At 43.2% G+C, this 16,818-nt stretch overlaps 1 protein-coding gene across 5 annotated transcripts; it reads right to left on the reverse strand.

Moving 5' to 3' along the window:
* Positions 1–2,461: 2,461 nt before the first annotated feature.
* Positions 2,462–13,815, reverse strand: Dusp12 (dual specificity phosphatase 12). Of its 5 annotated transcripts, none has more exons than NM_001356486.1 (6): positions 13,342–13,815; positions 9,190–9,316; positions 8,848–8,966; positions 8,405–8,501; positions 7,935–8,121; positions 2,462–2,845 (listed from the first exon to the last, which is right to left on the reverse strand). In NM_001356486.1, exons 2-6 carry the CDS (start codon positions 9,267–9,269, stop codon positions 2,684–2,686), a joined length of 645 nt encoding a protein of 214 aa, NP_001343415.1. In that variant the 5' UTR covers positions 9,270–9,316; positions 13,342–13,815; the 3' UTR covers positions 2,462–2,683. The 5 variants fall into 5 exon arrangements, 3 of the variants coding, with proteins under 3 accessions (NP_001343415.1, NP_001343414.1, NP_075662.2); NM_023173.2 differs by having other exon boundaries at positions 2,463–2,845; positions 9,190–9,303; NR_151476.1 differs by lacking the exon at positions 8,848–8,966 and having other exon boundaries at positions 9,190–9,303.
* Between the last annotated feature and the right edge of the window lie 3,003 nt (positions 13,816–16,818).

Consider the following 16,818-nt stretch of genomic DNA (forward strand, 5'->3'; position numbering starts at 1 on the left):
GGGAGCCAGAAAGCAGCCGCCGCTTGTCTGGTTTGTTCACTGTATCCCTACAATGGTGCACACATTTCTCCGTGTACATTACATGGTAGACTAGAAAATGGAGCTTCAAATGAAATAGGCTACTCTCTGCTACATCCTGTGGTGTCGGATGAATAAAATGGTGAGTTGAGTCATATGAGATTGCACCTCTTCAACCATTTTTTGCTTACAAAGAGGCTCTCTTATAGACCCACAAGGTCTTGAAACGCTTTGATGCTGAAGGAGAAAAAAGTTAACAAATTTTATCAAAGACTAAAATGAAAGAATTTCTTCTTGCTTAAGAAATACTATTATATGCTAGTTTCCAGAGGCTTCAGGAGTCTTTCTTTTCCTTTTTTAAGATTTTTCTTTTAAGGATTTAGTTTATGTATATGAGTGCTCTATCTGCATGTACTCCTGAATGCCAGAAGAGGGCATCAAACACCATGTGATTGCTAGGAATTGAACTCAGGACCTCTGGGAGAACAGCCAGTGCTCTTAACCGCTGAGCCATCTCTCCAGCCCAAGGTCTTAAGAATCATCACTAGTAACACCCTTCCCAAACTAACTAGGCATGTTTAAAGACAATTATTGTTCACATTATTTAAAAATTATTTCCATGTCAATGCCGTGTTTGTTTGTTTTTGAGACAGGGTTTGTTTTTTTGGTTTTTCGAGACAGGGTTTCTCTGTATAGCCCTGGCTGCTCTAGAACTTGCTCTGTAGACAAGGCTGGCCTCAAACTACAGAGATCTGCCTGCCTTTGTCTCCCCTGTGCTAGGATTAAAGGCATGCGCCACCACTGCCCAGCTCAATATCAGTTAAGTAAAAATGTCTTAGGGTCATAGACTGTTTTTGCTAAGTCTGATTTCATGTAAAATTTCAAATATCTAATTAAGTCTAATTCTAACAATAAACAAATAAAGTCAATTCTAGTAACTATAGGGACTTCAGTAGCTAATCTGGCCACACGTAGTTACACAGGCCTTTAATTCTGGCACTCTCAAGAGGCAAAAGCAGTTGGATCTCTTATCAGGCCAGCCTGGTCTACAGAGTGAGTTATAGGATAGCCAGGTGTCTTAGTCAGGGTTTCTATTCCTGCACAAACATCATGACCAAGAAGCAAGTTGGGGAGGAAAGGGTTTATTCGGCTTACATTTCCATACTGCTGTTGATCACCAAAGGATGCAGGACTGGAACTCAAGCAGGTCAGAAAGCAGGAGCTGATGCAGAGGCCATGGAGAGATGTTCTTTACTGGCTTGCTTCACCTGGCTTGCTCAGCCTGCTCTCTTATAAAACCCAAGACTACCAGCCCAGAGATGGTCCCACCCACAAGGGGCCTTTCCCCCTTGATCACTAATTGAGAAAATGCCTTACAGTTGGATCTCATGGAGGCATTTCCTCAACTGAAGCTCCTTTCTCTGTGATAACTCCAGCTGTGTCAAGTTGACACAAAACTAGCCAGTACACCAGGGCTAAACAGAGAAACCCTGTCTCAGACAGACAGACAAACAGACAAACACACACACTCATTTATATCCATTCATCCGTATCCCCACTGCACCCTCCCACCTCAAGGTGGGATTAACAAGAGAGATATTAACAAGGCTCCTTCCCAAAGGCCATATAAACTGATCAGTGGGAGAAGATATTCCCCTGCATGAGCTGCCTGCAAACTGAGAAGGAAGCTATAGGACCAGAGCTTTCCGCTAAATCTGTATCCATTCTTCCTTTTGCCTTCCTTCTTTTTTTTTGCTGAAGAGAGAGAAAAACAATAAAGCAAAGAATGAATATGAGTTAATAATTGTCTTAACTGAGGTCTGGGCCAGGAATATTTGACTGTAGTCTAAAAGAAATACATTCTCTGCTAATGTATAAAATTTAGATTTTTCTGTTGTGATACTATAATTTTCAAAAAAAAAAAAAAAAAAAAAAGATTGCAGCTTTCCTGATTGGTTACCCATGCTGCCTTCCTGGTAATGCACCTGCATTAATGAACCTGTTGGCCATGCTCCTGTAGGTGACCCGCTAAACTCATCAGTTCACCAGGAGGGACTTGAGTGGCACCGTCTCCGCTCTGTCAGTGCTCTATGTAGGAGGAATAGATATAGTCACAGCTCCCTAGAAGGAGCCACCAAAGAGCATGTGTAGGATTACTAATCTCCCTTAAAGGAGACACAGAAATAACTTTTCAAAATACAGCCAATTTTGCTTCATATTTCTAAAAAACCAAGAAGTATCCTGGATACTGACAGTTTAAAGATTTTACATACAATTTTAGCCATCTAGTCTTTAAGATCACATAACCAACATACAACACAGCATAGCTTTCAAAACCATAAGAAGCTCTAGATTCAGCTCAGAGGTAGAATGCTTGCCTAACATGCTTAAAGCTTGAGCTAGATCAAACAGCATAAAAGCTTTAAACCATCTAACACAGGACCTGGGTTATAAAAGATTTTAATAACAAATCCAACTTACATAACTAAATATCTGAATTGCCAAGCAACGTAACTGTATATATGCCACATAATAAGCTACCAACCCACAGCTGTTACAGTCAGTAACTGTCTTTGGACATTCCAAAAGAAGTTTGACATCCACCATGAATGATGACAACGGGGAAGTGCCTTTCACAGGATCTAGCCCAAGCTGGGTCCTAAGTTCACAGCTTCTTTGTCTGTGATCCCAGCACCGGCAACATTTTCATTTCATCCACTCTGTTCTTGTGTATTTGAAAAGCAGGGGTTATCCATCGACCACAGGAGCACTGTTCACCATACCAGTTAAAGGAACCCAACTTGGCACTGCATTTTGGGCAAAGAAGCTGAGGGGAAAAAAAAAGCAAATGTGTTACTATGTCCACTTTTATACACGTTCAGCAACTATCTTTGACGATACAGAATTTTAAATAGCTAAGGCGTGGTTCCTGTCATCGAGGAATTTGTAATGTTTCCACATACATAAGATACACTTCCTTATCTGATCATTAACTGGAATACTACAGAAGAGGTACTTGATATTTGAAGAGGAGGAACAAGAACCCAGGTTGAAGGGGAAATGCAAAGCTCAAAGCAACTAAGAATGTTTTTAAGCAGGTAACAAACACTTGGTTCCTATTCAGTTTATAGCAGGATTCCAAGTTGGACCACATCAGGGTGAAGGGTGGCAATGCACAGTCAGACTCTCTTCGTCTCCGACCCCCTGTGTCAGAAGCACATAGGTCAGACACTGATGTTCCAGTACGAGGGACCCAAGGTACTCACCAAGGCAACTGCACTTTCTCTAATGCTAGTGAGAGCATTACCATTTGGGGATGTTCAGTGTGCATGGTCTGGGTAGGGATTTTTATTTTAAATACTGAGCTACAATATTGTCGTATGACAATCCGGTCATAGAGCCAGCGAGATGGATGAGTGTGTAAAGGCATTTGCCAAGCAAACCTCATGACCCGGGTTCGATCCCTGGAACTCATGCAAAGGTAGAAAGAAGAAAACTGTCCTGGCCTCCACACATGTGCCATGGCGCACGTGCTCCTTTCCCAAATAAATAAATAGCTAAGTTTTATTTGTCTATACATAAAACTCAGAAACACAAGTAGAAAAAAAAAAAAAACACAGGTAGTTAGACCAAAAAGAGTTTGAGGATAACCTCAACTACATAGCACATACAAAGCCAGCCTAGGCTACATAGGCCACACACACATACAAACATACACACATTTCTCTGCTTCCTTAATCTTTAACGTGACAAAATATACTATAAGTTTGAGATGAGAAAAAAACTACTTGATGAAGCTTATCTATAATATTCCAACAGCTCCTACATATGAAGCAAAAGCATAGCTATAAAACACTTTATAGAAAAAGAAACTATAACTGGCTGATGAGCCAGTTCTGTCACCTCGACACCAACTAGTCAACTGGGAAGAAGAAATCTTGGCTGGGGAATTGTCTCCATCAGACTGGCCTGTAGGGGCCATATAGACATGTTTACATGCACTGTGTGAAGATGTGTCTGGCCTTCCTTGCCTGAGGATAAGATAAAAAGCCTAGGGCCTGTTGGCAAAGGCAGGAAGTAGAAGGTGGAAGGTCTGAGAGTCAGGTGTGAGGAGATTCACCACCCAGAGGAAGTTGGACTTATAAAACTGAGGAAAGATAAGCAACCACATGGCAGACAAGGAATAATAAAAATGAGTTGATACAAGTTGCAAACTAATCAGAAAACGAGCCTCGCTTAAGGCCAAGGCATACATAAGTCTTCATGTCGTTATTCAGGAGCAGGGGTAGACTTAGAAAAGCCCAAAGGGTTACAGGGCATTCTCTTGATTAATGATTGCTTGGGGCGGGGGAGGGGTAGCCCACTATGGGTGGTGTTACCCCTGGATTAGGTGGGCCTGGTTTATATAAGAAAGCAGGCTGAGTAGGCCATAAAGACCAAGCCAGTAAGAAAGCAGAGTTTGGCCATGGTCTCTGCTTCAGTTCCAGCCTCCAGGTTCCGCTTTGGCTTCCTAGAAGACAGACTGTAAGCCATAACATGAACTAAACCCTTTCCTCCCAGACTGCTTTTGGCCACGGTGTTTTTCACAGCAACAGAAACCTATGAGCTGGTAAATAGGTAAATTTACTAATCTGCAGTAGTAAACATGAAAAGTCAGGGGCATCTTAGAGTTAACACTGTATTTACTCCACAAACATTTTATAGTATCTAGTATGATGAAGGAGACAAAGAATGTGTATATACATTCTCTTAGTGAGAAGAAATTCTGTATGTGCTTTTTGAATGTTAGCCTTAATGGGGTTGTTGAGCAACGAGTTCCATTTCTAAGTATCTCTTCTATGGAAATCACAAATACATGTACAAAGAAACAAACACAGATGTAACTTAGATCTTTATTTAAAGTTTTAAAATATGCCGGGTGTGGTGGCATGCCTTTAATCCCAGCACTTAGGAGACAGAGGCAGGCGGATTTCTGAGTTTGAGGCCAGCCTGGTCTACAGTTCCAGGACAGCCAGGGCTATACAGAGAAACCCTGTCTCGAAAAACAAACAAACAAACAAAACAAACAAACAAACAAAAAAGTATTAAAATATCTATGTAGCCCTGGCTAGCCTGGAACTCTCTATGTAGGCAAGACTTACCTTAAACTCACAGAAATGCAGCTGACTCTGCCTCCTGAATGCTGGGATAAAAGGCATGGACTGTTCACTACACCCACCCATGATGTAGAATCTTTTACAAAAATGCCTTTTCTTCATGTCCGTGTGCACTCATTTTACAGGCTAAATTAAGGCAGCAAGCCAAAAGCACAAAAGCCAAAACTGGATTCCTCTGACCTTGAAAGCTCTATGACAAATCCTAATCATAGGAATGAGGAGAGAGAGAGAGCGAGCGCGAGGCATAGCTAAGCATTCTTGTAATTCCAGCACCTGCTAGGTAGATGCAGGAGGACCAGGAGATGGAGGCCAGCCTGGGCTACATGAGATTCTATCTCAAAACTCAACACAGAACAGGGGCCAGGCTTGGCAATGCGTATCTGTAGTGCTACCACTCAGAAGGCTGAGAGCAAGGGATGAGTTCACGCACAACTCAGGCCACAGAGCAAAACTCTGTCTCAAAAACCAGAGTGAAACAAACACCACCAAAAACTCAGAGTGACCCCGACAAGTATACTGAGTGTGAGGATTACAAAACAAACAAACAAACAAACAAAAACAAAAAACAACCTCTGCAACTATAATTAAAAAAGAACCGGGTCTGGAGAGATGGCTCAGTGGTTAAGAGCACTGACTGCTCTTCCAGAGGTCATGAGTTCAATTACCAGCAACCACATGGTGGCTCACAACCATCCGTAATGAGATCTGACGCCCTCTTTGGTGTGTCTGAAGATAGCTACAGTGTACTTACATATAATAGATAGATAGATAGATAGATAGATAGATAGATAGATAGATAGATAGATAGATAGATAGATAGATAGATATCAAACAAAACAAAAACTACATAAACTGGCTGAATCACACATAAATAAAGCTGGCTTAAAGCAGTTCAATCTGAACATGTGGATACCACTCTCCAGACAGCAAGTACATCAACAGATGGCTGCCTTCATTTAGCCTGTAAAATGAATGCTCACAGACAACAGAGTAAAGCCATTTTTATAAAAGATTCTTAATCATGGGTGGGTATATTCTCAAATGAGATAGCATATAAAAGGCTTTATAAAGAATCTGTTGTACAAACTTTTATATACCCACTCAACCTTTCGAATTCATTAAGATTGTTATTACACAGGCTTGAGTTGTAGCTCACGGGGAATGTATAGAGCATGTAAGTGTCCTGGATTAGACCCCAGCATAAAAAAATAAAATAAAAAGTTGGGCTTGTGAGATGGCTCAGCGGTTAAGAGCACTGACTGTTCTTCCAGAGGTCCTGAGTTCAAATCCCAGCAACCACATGGTGGCTCACAACCATCTGTAATGAGCTCTGATGCCCTCTTTGGTGTGTCTGAAGATAGCTACAGTGTACTTACATATAATAATAAATATATCTTTGGGTCAGAGCAAGCAGGGACTGAGCGAGCGGGGCCGAATGGAGCAAGCAGAGGTCCTAAATACAATTCCCGACAACCACATGAAGGCTCACAACCTTCTGTACAGCTACAGTGTACTCATATACATAAAATAAATAAATCTTTTTTTTTAAAGTTATATCAAGTATGCAGAAAAGCAAATTGTGAGGGTTTCAGGAGATGCCTCTGAGCTCCATTCTTTAATAGGGAATGAAACGCATTCCATGGCAAATGTATCAGATTCAAAGATCAGAAGACTAGACAGTGTGTGCCATGAAGCTAAATGAGAAAAATCTATCTTAAACCAAATTTTACCTTGATTTATCGGCCCCCTATTTAATTTTGTGATTTATCTAATTACTCTTAAAATGTTAGTCTTACATTTGAAGACATAAATAACAGCTTTAAAAGAAATCTAACTTGGATGAGTGGTTCTCCATCAAATGTAGCTAATGTATTTAAATCAGCTAATTTTTAAAAACATTTTACTTGGGTAATGTGGGCATAGTTTCATGGTAGAATACATGCTTACATGGATAAGATCTTGAGTTTATTTTAAAAAGAAATCATTTATTGATTGCTTGATTGATTGATTTTGGGGGTTTTTTTTTGGTTGTTTTTTTTTTTTTTTTTTTTTTGGTTTTTCGAGACAGGGTTTCTCTGTGTAGCCCTGGCTGTCCTGGAACTCACTTTGTAGACCAGGCTGGCCTCGAACTCAGAAATCCACCTGCCTCTGCCTCCGGAGTGCTGGGATTAAAAGTGCATGCCTCCACGCCGGGCTCAAAATCATTTATTTTTGATAACCTTGCCCGTATTCTAAAAAGGTGTGATCCTCAGACTCTTCAGGAAGGAAATGTTAAATATGGCGTTGACTTGTTTTGGTTTCTGTCCGGTCAGTAAGATGGCACAAGCGGCCAAGGCCCTCTGGCCAAGCCTGGTGACCTGAGCTTGGTCCTGAGACCCACATGGTGAACAGAGAAAATCCACTTCCACAAGGTCCTCCGCCTTCCACGTGCGTGTGTGGCACCCAAACCTCCCCACAGGTACACACACCATGGACAAAATAAAGAAAATGGGATACAAGCGTTAAAAGTAAAGAAAGGTGCAGCTGTTGTGTTGTCTCATGAATGTCGGGAGAGTCTCAAACTCACTGCAAGCCTGTGGTGACCTTAACGACTGGTCCTCCTGCCTCAACCTCCCGAGTGCTAGGGAAGCCTGGTTTATGGGATGCTGGAGATGGAATCCAGGGCCTCACACACATTAGGCAAGCACTCGGCCAGCAGAGCCACATCCCTGGCTCTAAGGATGATACAATCAAACTGTAGAAAGCAAACAGTGTTCTCACCTGTCCATCCATAACGCCCAACAGAGTAGATTCCATCCACTGCACAGGCTCAATGAAGTAAGACGTGCACTGAGCCTGACTCCCTGTGGTAAGTACAGAAGATGGCGCCGTTCTCTTGTGAGCAAAGGCTATTGGCCCACTTCCTTCACTATGACCCAAAATACTAGAATGTCTAAATAAAGACCGCCTGTAAAACCACCAAAGAGGAAAGCATTAAGGAAAGCACAGATGAAATGTACAGTACTTCTTACAGGTCAAAATAATAGAACATTGAGTGTGCTACTCAAAATTTCAGGAGCCCCTACAACCAGACTACTAGGTTACATTCTTTCTGAAACAGGTTTGGACTTAAAATTTCCATACTATTCAATTAAACAAATTCTTTTTACAGAAAAAAAAAAAATGAAGCTTGAAGTGCTTTTTACAGTTGTCAGGATGATAAAATTTCCAGAGGATACAAAATATTTTACCTGCATTTTCTGCATTTGTAGAGAATGTCATCTTTTAATCCCTGTGAAATGGTAGTTGGGTCAACAGCGAAGAGTTCCTGAGGTAAATTCCAAAGTTCTACAAGATAATTGAAATGCATCCAACAGTCAGGATTAAGCTTCTAAACTTTCAGATAAACTCCCAATGCCAAACTGAGGCGATGCATGCGAAACTCGGAAACTAAAAGCAAAAATCTCCAGGTTGCAAAATGAGGTACGAAAGCAAAGCAAGCAAGCCTTCACTCTAGACGGGGTGCCTGATTTCAGTCCCAGCCATTTTCAAACCCCGTGACTTTCTGCTCAACAAAAGGAACCACAAGTCTCTGCCTCCTAGGAATTCTTGGAAAGTGACAGAATGCATTTAGTGTCCAAGAAAATGACACCTCGGAAGAGTCCAGTCATACCCGTACCCAGTATCTACTCACTTGGACACTTCTCAGTCACCTTTTGTAAACGGTACTGCTTGTAAAAGGCACTGGACGTATCGACTTCGTATCCCATTGCCTCATACAGTTTCAGTTGCCATTCAAACCCCTCATTCACTCTGCAATGATAAGCAAGTATGAAGTTTGGATTCTTTCGATTAAGAAGACATGAAGAAAGGAGAAGTGCTTACAGCCAAAAAGGAAGACCCTAAGTTGGCCTTTGGCCAATGGAAGTGCAGGGACACACACCATACACACATACATGTGCACACACACATATACCATACACACAAACACACGCTCAAAGAGGAAAAAGCATTACTGGGACTCCAGAGGACTCACTTAGCCTCTGGCTTGACCGTCCGGAGGATGTCGTAGGCTTTTTCAAAGGTAAGCTGGTCGGTCTTCATTATAAAAGCCATCACTACAGCAACACTGCGACTGACTCCTGCATGACTGAAAAAGAGACCTTCAAAATAAAACGGCAAATAGCAGCAATTAAAAACCACGCCAGGCTGGGCATGGTGGCACACGCCTTTAATCCCAGCATTTGGGAGGCAGAGGCAGGCAGATCTCTGTGAGTTCGAGGCCAGCCTGGTCTACACAGTGAGTCCAGAGTGACCAGGGCTACACAGAGAAACCCTATCTCAATCAATCAATCAGTAAACAAAAGACAAAGCCCAGCTGCCTGCTAATGGTAAAGTTTAGGTCCACCTCACTTCTGAGTCATGACAATCCCCGAGTGCTGGGATTGCAGGTGAGGTGCAGTGTGCCCAGCTCATTTCTACTTCCATTCAAGTTAGCCCACTGCCTCTTACATACGGTCAACACACGAAAGGAGTCAATTGTTGCCTTTTTCCTTTTTAATTCTGAACAATATGGATGCATTATCTATTCAACAAGAACTGCCTTAAATGTTTTAACTGTTGTCATGGCTCCTTGGCTCTGAACTTCAAGTTGTTCCAGATCTGATTCCGCACTTCTTATCACTACCTCCTGTCCTCGTGTGAATCTTTAGAACTGCTGGCACACAGACAGCGTCCAACAAAGAGGCTCTGTCGGACTCCAACAGGACCGCTCTGGAATCCCCAAACACCTACTAAGATTTCCTAGCCTTGTGGTTTTGCTGCAATATACCTGTCAATGTCCTAGACAAGTCCCATGAATCCTTCATATCCCAATAACCCCGTTTACCAGACACTCTCTCTCAGCCCAGACAGAGCATTTAAAAAAAAAATCTTCTTGGGACTGGGGGTCCATCTGGTAGACAAGCACTTCACTTGCTCATGTGAAGCCCCAGGATTTAATCTCAACACTTCCCAAAAAAAGGAAATAGAATCTGGGCTGACTGCAGTCTTGAGAACTGAGTTAGCAGGCATCGGAGTTAGCAGGCATCAGAGTATACCAGTTACTTCAAATTAGCAGCAGGTGAAGGCAGGCTTTATCTTCTTTGTTGCTTAAAGTCCAAGAAGCAACAAAGATGACAGAAGTTACTTCAGGTCCCTTCCCTGACTTTTCATTAATTATATTCAAAGAGCAGGGAAAAGCCAAGTTTGTCGCCACACCACAGCTGACTGTCACACTCGGCTGTCTTCTATGCTGACCCAACTCAGTATTCCAAAAACAATCATTTGTGATTGTTTCACTGTTGCACAGGCTCGAAGGATCTTGTCGGTCCCTCCCTGTCCACTGAAAACCCACCTACTGTTCCTCCCAAATCTGCTGACTTTCCCCACTACCCCTGCTCCTAATGAAAAGGGATCTATAATTCTGAATCAGGTTGTGTTTTAACTTACTGTGGGTTTGTAGGAAAGAACACCACAAAAAAGCCCTTCAGGTGAGCTTTGTTAGGCAAGAAAGCCCTGAGGCTACCCCCCCCCCCCCCGACATTTTCCAGCACCGAGGAGAGAGGTTAGCAGAAATCCCATCATACCAGAGGCAGAAGATGCCAGCCTTGAAGGGAAAAAGTGGGCCTTCAAATCTGGGAAAGGAGAGTCATTCCACCATACATACACACACACACACACACACACACACACACACACACACACACACACACACACACACACACGTGTATAAAGAGAGACACACACACATATAATATATATGTAATATGTTATGTTATATTATAATTCTATTTAATATATTTATAATTATTTATACTATATAACTATATACTACATAGATATGTTATATTTATATGACTATATATATACGTATGGGTGTGAATGTATGTTTATATGTTTCCAAAGAGAAAGAGACTTCAGTTCCAGGAGACAAGTGGAATTTCTGACTCTTACTGTTTCCTTGGAGGGAGGCAAGCTCCACAATAGGTGACCTATCCAGGCTGGCCTCCAAGCCAAGAGTCATAAGGCAGAAGTACACTATATAAAAGTAGAGTTATAAATCAATGTTATCTGGAGACTGGGGGCAAGGGGGTAGTGCTGACCTAGTCAGGCTCACAGGTGCTGATGGGAGAAAGAGGCCTGTAAGAGAGTAAGGTCACAACTGACATCTGTCAACTTCCTGCCCCAGAGAGCTGCAGGGGGCTGAGGGATGACCTGATTTCTGGGAGAAAGAATCAGAGCCTGTGATCTATCAGGTTGGGCTTAGTAGCTAACCACACTTTTTGACCGTTCTGTGTACATTTAAAAAAAAAAAAATGTAGTGGCTACAGGACAAATCCAAGGTCCAAGGTCCTTTGCTCTTAACGTTGGAGTCTCTCCAGATCTCAGTATTCGTGCTTTTGCTTCTCTCTCTCCCCACTCACCCTAGGGCAAGACAGAGAGGTTAGAAGACCTCTTCTTCAATCCTAAGCACAAACTCCAGAAGTCGTAAGTAGCTTATGTGTAATAACACCAGCACTAGGAGGCAGATGCAGGAGGACCGCAAGCTTAAGAGACTGTCTGGACTACACAGCAAACCTTCCATCTCAAAAACAAAAACAACAAAAATATGGAGAGAAAAATATCACTCTAACTTTCCTCCACCTTACTAAGAACCCGCCACAAAGGCATTCTCTTAAGATTAGGGCTATGCCGCCACAGTAACAGAATGTTTGCCTAACATGCTAGCAAGACAAATCAATTCTCGGATCTATTTAGTCTGATATATCCTAAGACAATAATTCCAGAAAGGGCTTTGCCTATACACCAGAAGAAACAGCTCAATACAGGTCAGGCTGACTTTCCTGGCTCATTCGCTAAGCATTATGTCACACTCCTCTTGTCCAACCTCTTTTTTTTTTCTTTCTTTATTTTTTATTTTATTTCATTTTTGGTTTTTTGGTTTGTTTTTGTTTCCGAGGCAGGGTTTCTCTGTATAGCCCTGGCTGTCCTGGAACTCACTTTGTAGACCAGGCTGGCCTCGAACTCAGAAGTCCGCCTGCCTCTGCCTCTGCCTCCCCAGTGCTGGGATTAAAGGCGTGCGCCACCACCGCCCAGCCTCAATCACTTTTCTATACAACTGTCCAGTCTTAATTATTCCAAGAATGTGAACCGTTTTTGTCTTAGTCAGGGTTTCTATTCCTGCACAAACATCATGACCAAGAAGCAAGTTGGGGAGGAAAGGGTTTATTCAGCTTACACTTCCATGCTGCTGTTCATCACCAAGGAAGTCGGGACTGGAACCCAAGCAGGTCAGGAAGCAGGAGCTGATGCAGAGGCCATGGAGGGATGTTCCTTACTGGCTTGCTTTCCCTGGCTTGCTTTCTTATAGAACCCAAGACTACCAGCCCAGGTGGGTGGGACCTTGATCACTAATTGAGAAAATGCCCCACAGCTGGATCTCATGGAGGCACTTCCCCAACTGAAGCTCCTTTCTCTGTGATAACTCCAGCCTGTATCAAGTTGACTCACAAAACCAGTCAGTACAGTTTTCCTTTGGTCCGTGAATGTTTCTCTAAACTTGCCCGTCACGTATAACTTTGATTAAAAATCCTCCAGCATGGTTTCACACTCAAGGTGTGCAGCCCTCTGGACAGAAGCAGGTGGACATCTGTGCTTTTTGAAGCCAGCCTGCTCTACATAGCGAGTTCCAGGCCTGCCAGATCTATACAGTAAGACCCAGTCTCAAAAAACAAAAAGTCACATGTTTTTCCCTTGTTAATCACAGTGGCCTTTAGGGCGAGGAAGTATCACGTATTTTCACCCCAATACATCTGACCTGTATTACATTCGCCGGCTTGAGTGTCTGACTTCTCTTACAAATCTGATAAACTTTAACCTAACCCCCAAAATATAGACAAGCAGATAGAACGATGGACGAATGGACGGATAGATGGATGCACAGACAGACAGACAGTTGCTGCAAGATGAAATCAAACAAAACACTAACCAAGGGCGGGTTTTGGAACCCTCATTGGAACCACACACCCCAAGGGAAGATGAGGAACGAGGGTCTTGGCTCTGACAGCCTGGAACCTCCACTTTTGGGCGCCTCTGCAGAGAGGCGAGACCCGGTGCAAGGCACCGCCCCCCTGCACGTGGCACTCACCAGTGCACCAACACCGCGCGGCCTTCGGAGCGAGCCTGGCCGATGAAGGCCACGCAGCGATCCAGGTGGCTGAGCAGGTCGGTCTCGGGTTTGTCCAGCGCCGGCACGAAGAGGCTCCGGAGACCTTCGAACCCAGCCCCAGCCGGGAAAGCCGGTTCAGAGTCCACCGTCAGCACGGCGGTGATGCCCGCCTCCCTCAGATGGCCCGGTTCCGCCACTGCCGCTGCCCCACCCAGATACAGCCCGGGCCGCACTTCCACGGCGTGCCCTGCCGAGCTGGCGGGACTGGCAGTCGGAGCCTGGCGCTCGCAGCCATGGTTAGAACCCTGCGCTTCCAACATGGCAGAGCCAGGAAGCCAGGCAGCCGCTGCCCGCCACCAAGTCACCGGCTAGAGTGACTGACTCCTGTGTCGGAATAGCTCCAGCCGCTCAGCAGCGCCGTGGGAGGACCATGGCAATAGGGAAAATGACTGCTTCTGGGGAAGGTGATGTGAGCCGTGCTCGGGCTGTGTGCTTAAATAAGCTCCATTTAGAGCAGCTTTTCCACCCAACCTTCTAAAGTCCAAGGCAGAAAAATAAAGTCTCCATTCATCCGTTGCTGGTAGGACCACAAACTTGTACAGTCACTATGGAAATCAGCTTGGAGGTTCCTCAGGAAAATGGGAATCTATCTCAAGATCCAGCAAAGCCACTCTTCCTACCATTTGAGACATTTGCCCAACCATGTTGCCTATTGATGCCTCATAATAGCCAGAAATTGGAAACAACCTAGATGTACAACAGAAGACTGAATAAAGAAAATGTGGTACATTCACACAATAAGGTATTACTCAGCCATTTTAAAAAAAAAAAATAAAATTTGCAGATAAATGGATGAAACTCGGGAAAAAAAAATCATTCTGAGTGAGGTAACCCAGACCCTGAAAGACAAATCTGGTATGTATAAGCTTATATGTGGATATTAGCTGTGATAACTGATGTGTTAAAATAGAGGCTCGAGTCTGAACACAGTACACTGGGCCCAAACAGTTCCACGTGTAAGAATTTTATTGGGGGATGGGAGGGAGGTGGCGGCAGAAAGAGAAGTGAGGGAGGGAGGGAGAGGGAGAGATGGGGGCAGCTCTGGAGTGGGATGTTCTTCTTGAGGCTTTTGGGGTAGAGAGGGAAGAGCTTAGGCGGAGGGTAGGACTTTGTTGAGATATTTAGGGATGCTGTATAATAAAGCGTTTACTTATCTAAGCCTAAGTTACCGTGCTGTTGTAGCTGATCTGCCTTCTGTGATCCTCTGAGGCCAGAAACTACAGTTTCTGGCAACTAGCACCTCTTCTTCAAGCCACAAGAGAGATAGATAGATATGTCTATCTCAGCAGGAACTGCTGGGCTCTAACTTTCAGCCTGCTAGTCCGGTCTCAGGAAGAGAAGACACTTAGATAAATAATTATAGAGTTTATTACCAAGTTGTAAAAAGTTTCCTATGAAAGCTATCTAAGGGGAAAAGCAGAAAGATCCTGAGTGGGTAAAGGGAAAAATTCTCTAAGTGGGGAAAGGGAAAAGAATCTAGTCTAAGTGGGGAAAGGCAAAAAAGTCTCCTCTATTGATCTTAGCTCTCCATTGATCTTAGTTCTCTATGATTCTTTCGTGTCTCTTTGTCCTTGGTACTTATACGTCTTCCAGAATACATGATCACATGTTACAAGTTCATCACAAGTTCACACAAAAAATCAAATCATAAATTGAAATAGAAGTTTACAGCAGAGAATGTTTACATGCATATCCATTAGGAGTGATTATCTAGCTAAACATCGATCACCTGTCTCAGCTCCACAGGTTCACTGAAGGTTTAAATCCATAAGTTATAAAGTGAAGGTTTGTATAGATAAGCCCAGTTGGTATTTTATCTTCTGTCCTAGCACCTACAATAAATTGTTAGTTGCCTTTTAATGACCTTTGGTTAATTGTTTTACAACCTCTTGGAATGTGCTCTGAGTAGGAGAAGGTCTGGTTACCATCTAAGAGCAATTAACTGGTGATACTTGGGAGAATGACAGATTTCTCATTGCAGCTTTGACTATCAGAAAAGGACCTAACAGCAGTCCTGTTATAAAAGAGCTTAATAATCAGATATAATTTTAGGAATTCCTATAGGATCATCATGAAGACTTAAGTTATCTATTTGTCTATATAGCAACACGACAAGATCTTCATGGATCTGCAGAGATCTGCTCCAAAAGGGTGTGCTACTACTTAGTGATTGTTATATATATTTAATAGTAACAGAAAAAGCATATTAACAGGAAAAGCATATTAATAGCAGGAATCTTTCCTAAAATTAGTCCCTCACAGCCTTGCTTAATGAGGGCTCACCTGTTGCAGATTATATAATAATCCAAAGCAGGCCACTTCAGGATGATCATCTGCTTCCTATTATGGCTCCTGACAGAGTGGGGGGGGGAGAGAGAGGGAGAGAGAGGGAGAGAGAGAGAGAGAGAGAGAGAGAGAGAGAGAGAGAGAGAGAGAGAGAGAGAGAGAGAGAGAGAGGTGTTCCCTTTATTTATATGGAAAACGATGAAACACAGGTAAAAGTGGGAGATGAGCCAAGTAGATTCTGGGAATATGGTGCCTGTTGTCTTGGCAACATGTCTGCAGGTCACCCTGTCACCTATGTGATGTCATAGGTTTGGAGGTCCTGATGCCAACAATAACCAAGCTACAATCCACAGAATCAACTGAGCTTTAGTGTAGAGTAGGGGACAAGAGAGGAAAGACAGCTCTCCCTAGGAAAGGGAAATAGAAGAGTAGTTATGATGGGTTGGGGGTTGACTAGAACAGAAAGATCAAATGGGGAAGGGAAGAGAAAAGCAGGGAGAGATATAAAAGTAAATTTTATATGAGTGGGGTGGCATGAAAACCTAATGCAGTAGAGCTTCCTAAAATGTATATGTCTATGAAAGCAATCTAAATGAAATGTCCAAATAATGGGGGACACAGATTCCCAACTGGACATCTCTTGTCACCAAATGAAGCTTTTAGTGCCAGGACTGGGTTACATCTAATTGAGTTGTCAGTCAATGGGGTCTCATGGAAATCCCCAAACAATTCAAGCTGTTGCCAAGACTATAGGTTGCTCTCACCAACTGATGGCAGGGCTCCATTGCTGAAGACACCATCTACATATCGCACTGAACATGGAGAAGTCGAGCTGGCGCCTTCATAGAGCCTGCACCCATATATACTAGCGTCTTTGGTACAGGAAGGTACTATACACGCTACCAAAGGAGAAATGTAAACACCAACCCAGCCATAACCCCTTTGATCTACAATGGTGTCCTGACTGCAGAATATCCTAGTGCAATGGTGGCACAAGCTTGTGGCACTAACCAACCAATATCTGATTTGACTTAAAGCCCACTACACCAGATAGAACCCATACTGAACTCTGCTTGGGTGACCAGGAACCATGAGATTTGATAGCTGTAG

Source organism: Mus musculus, chromosome 1 (genome assembly GCF_000001635.26).
Source record: "Mus musculus strain C57BL/6J chromosome 1, GRCm38.p6 C57BL/6J".
Classification (NCBI taxonomy): Eukaryota; Metazoa; Chordata; class Mammalia; order Rodentia; family Muridae; genus Mus; species Mus musculus.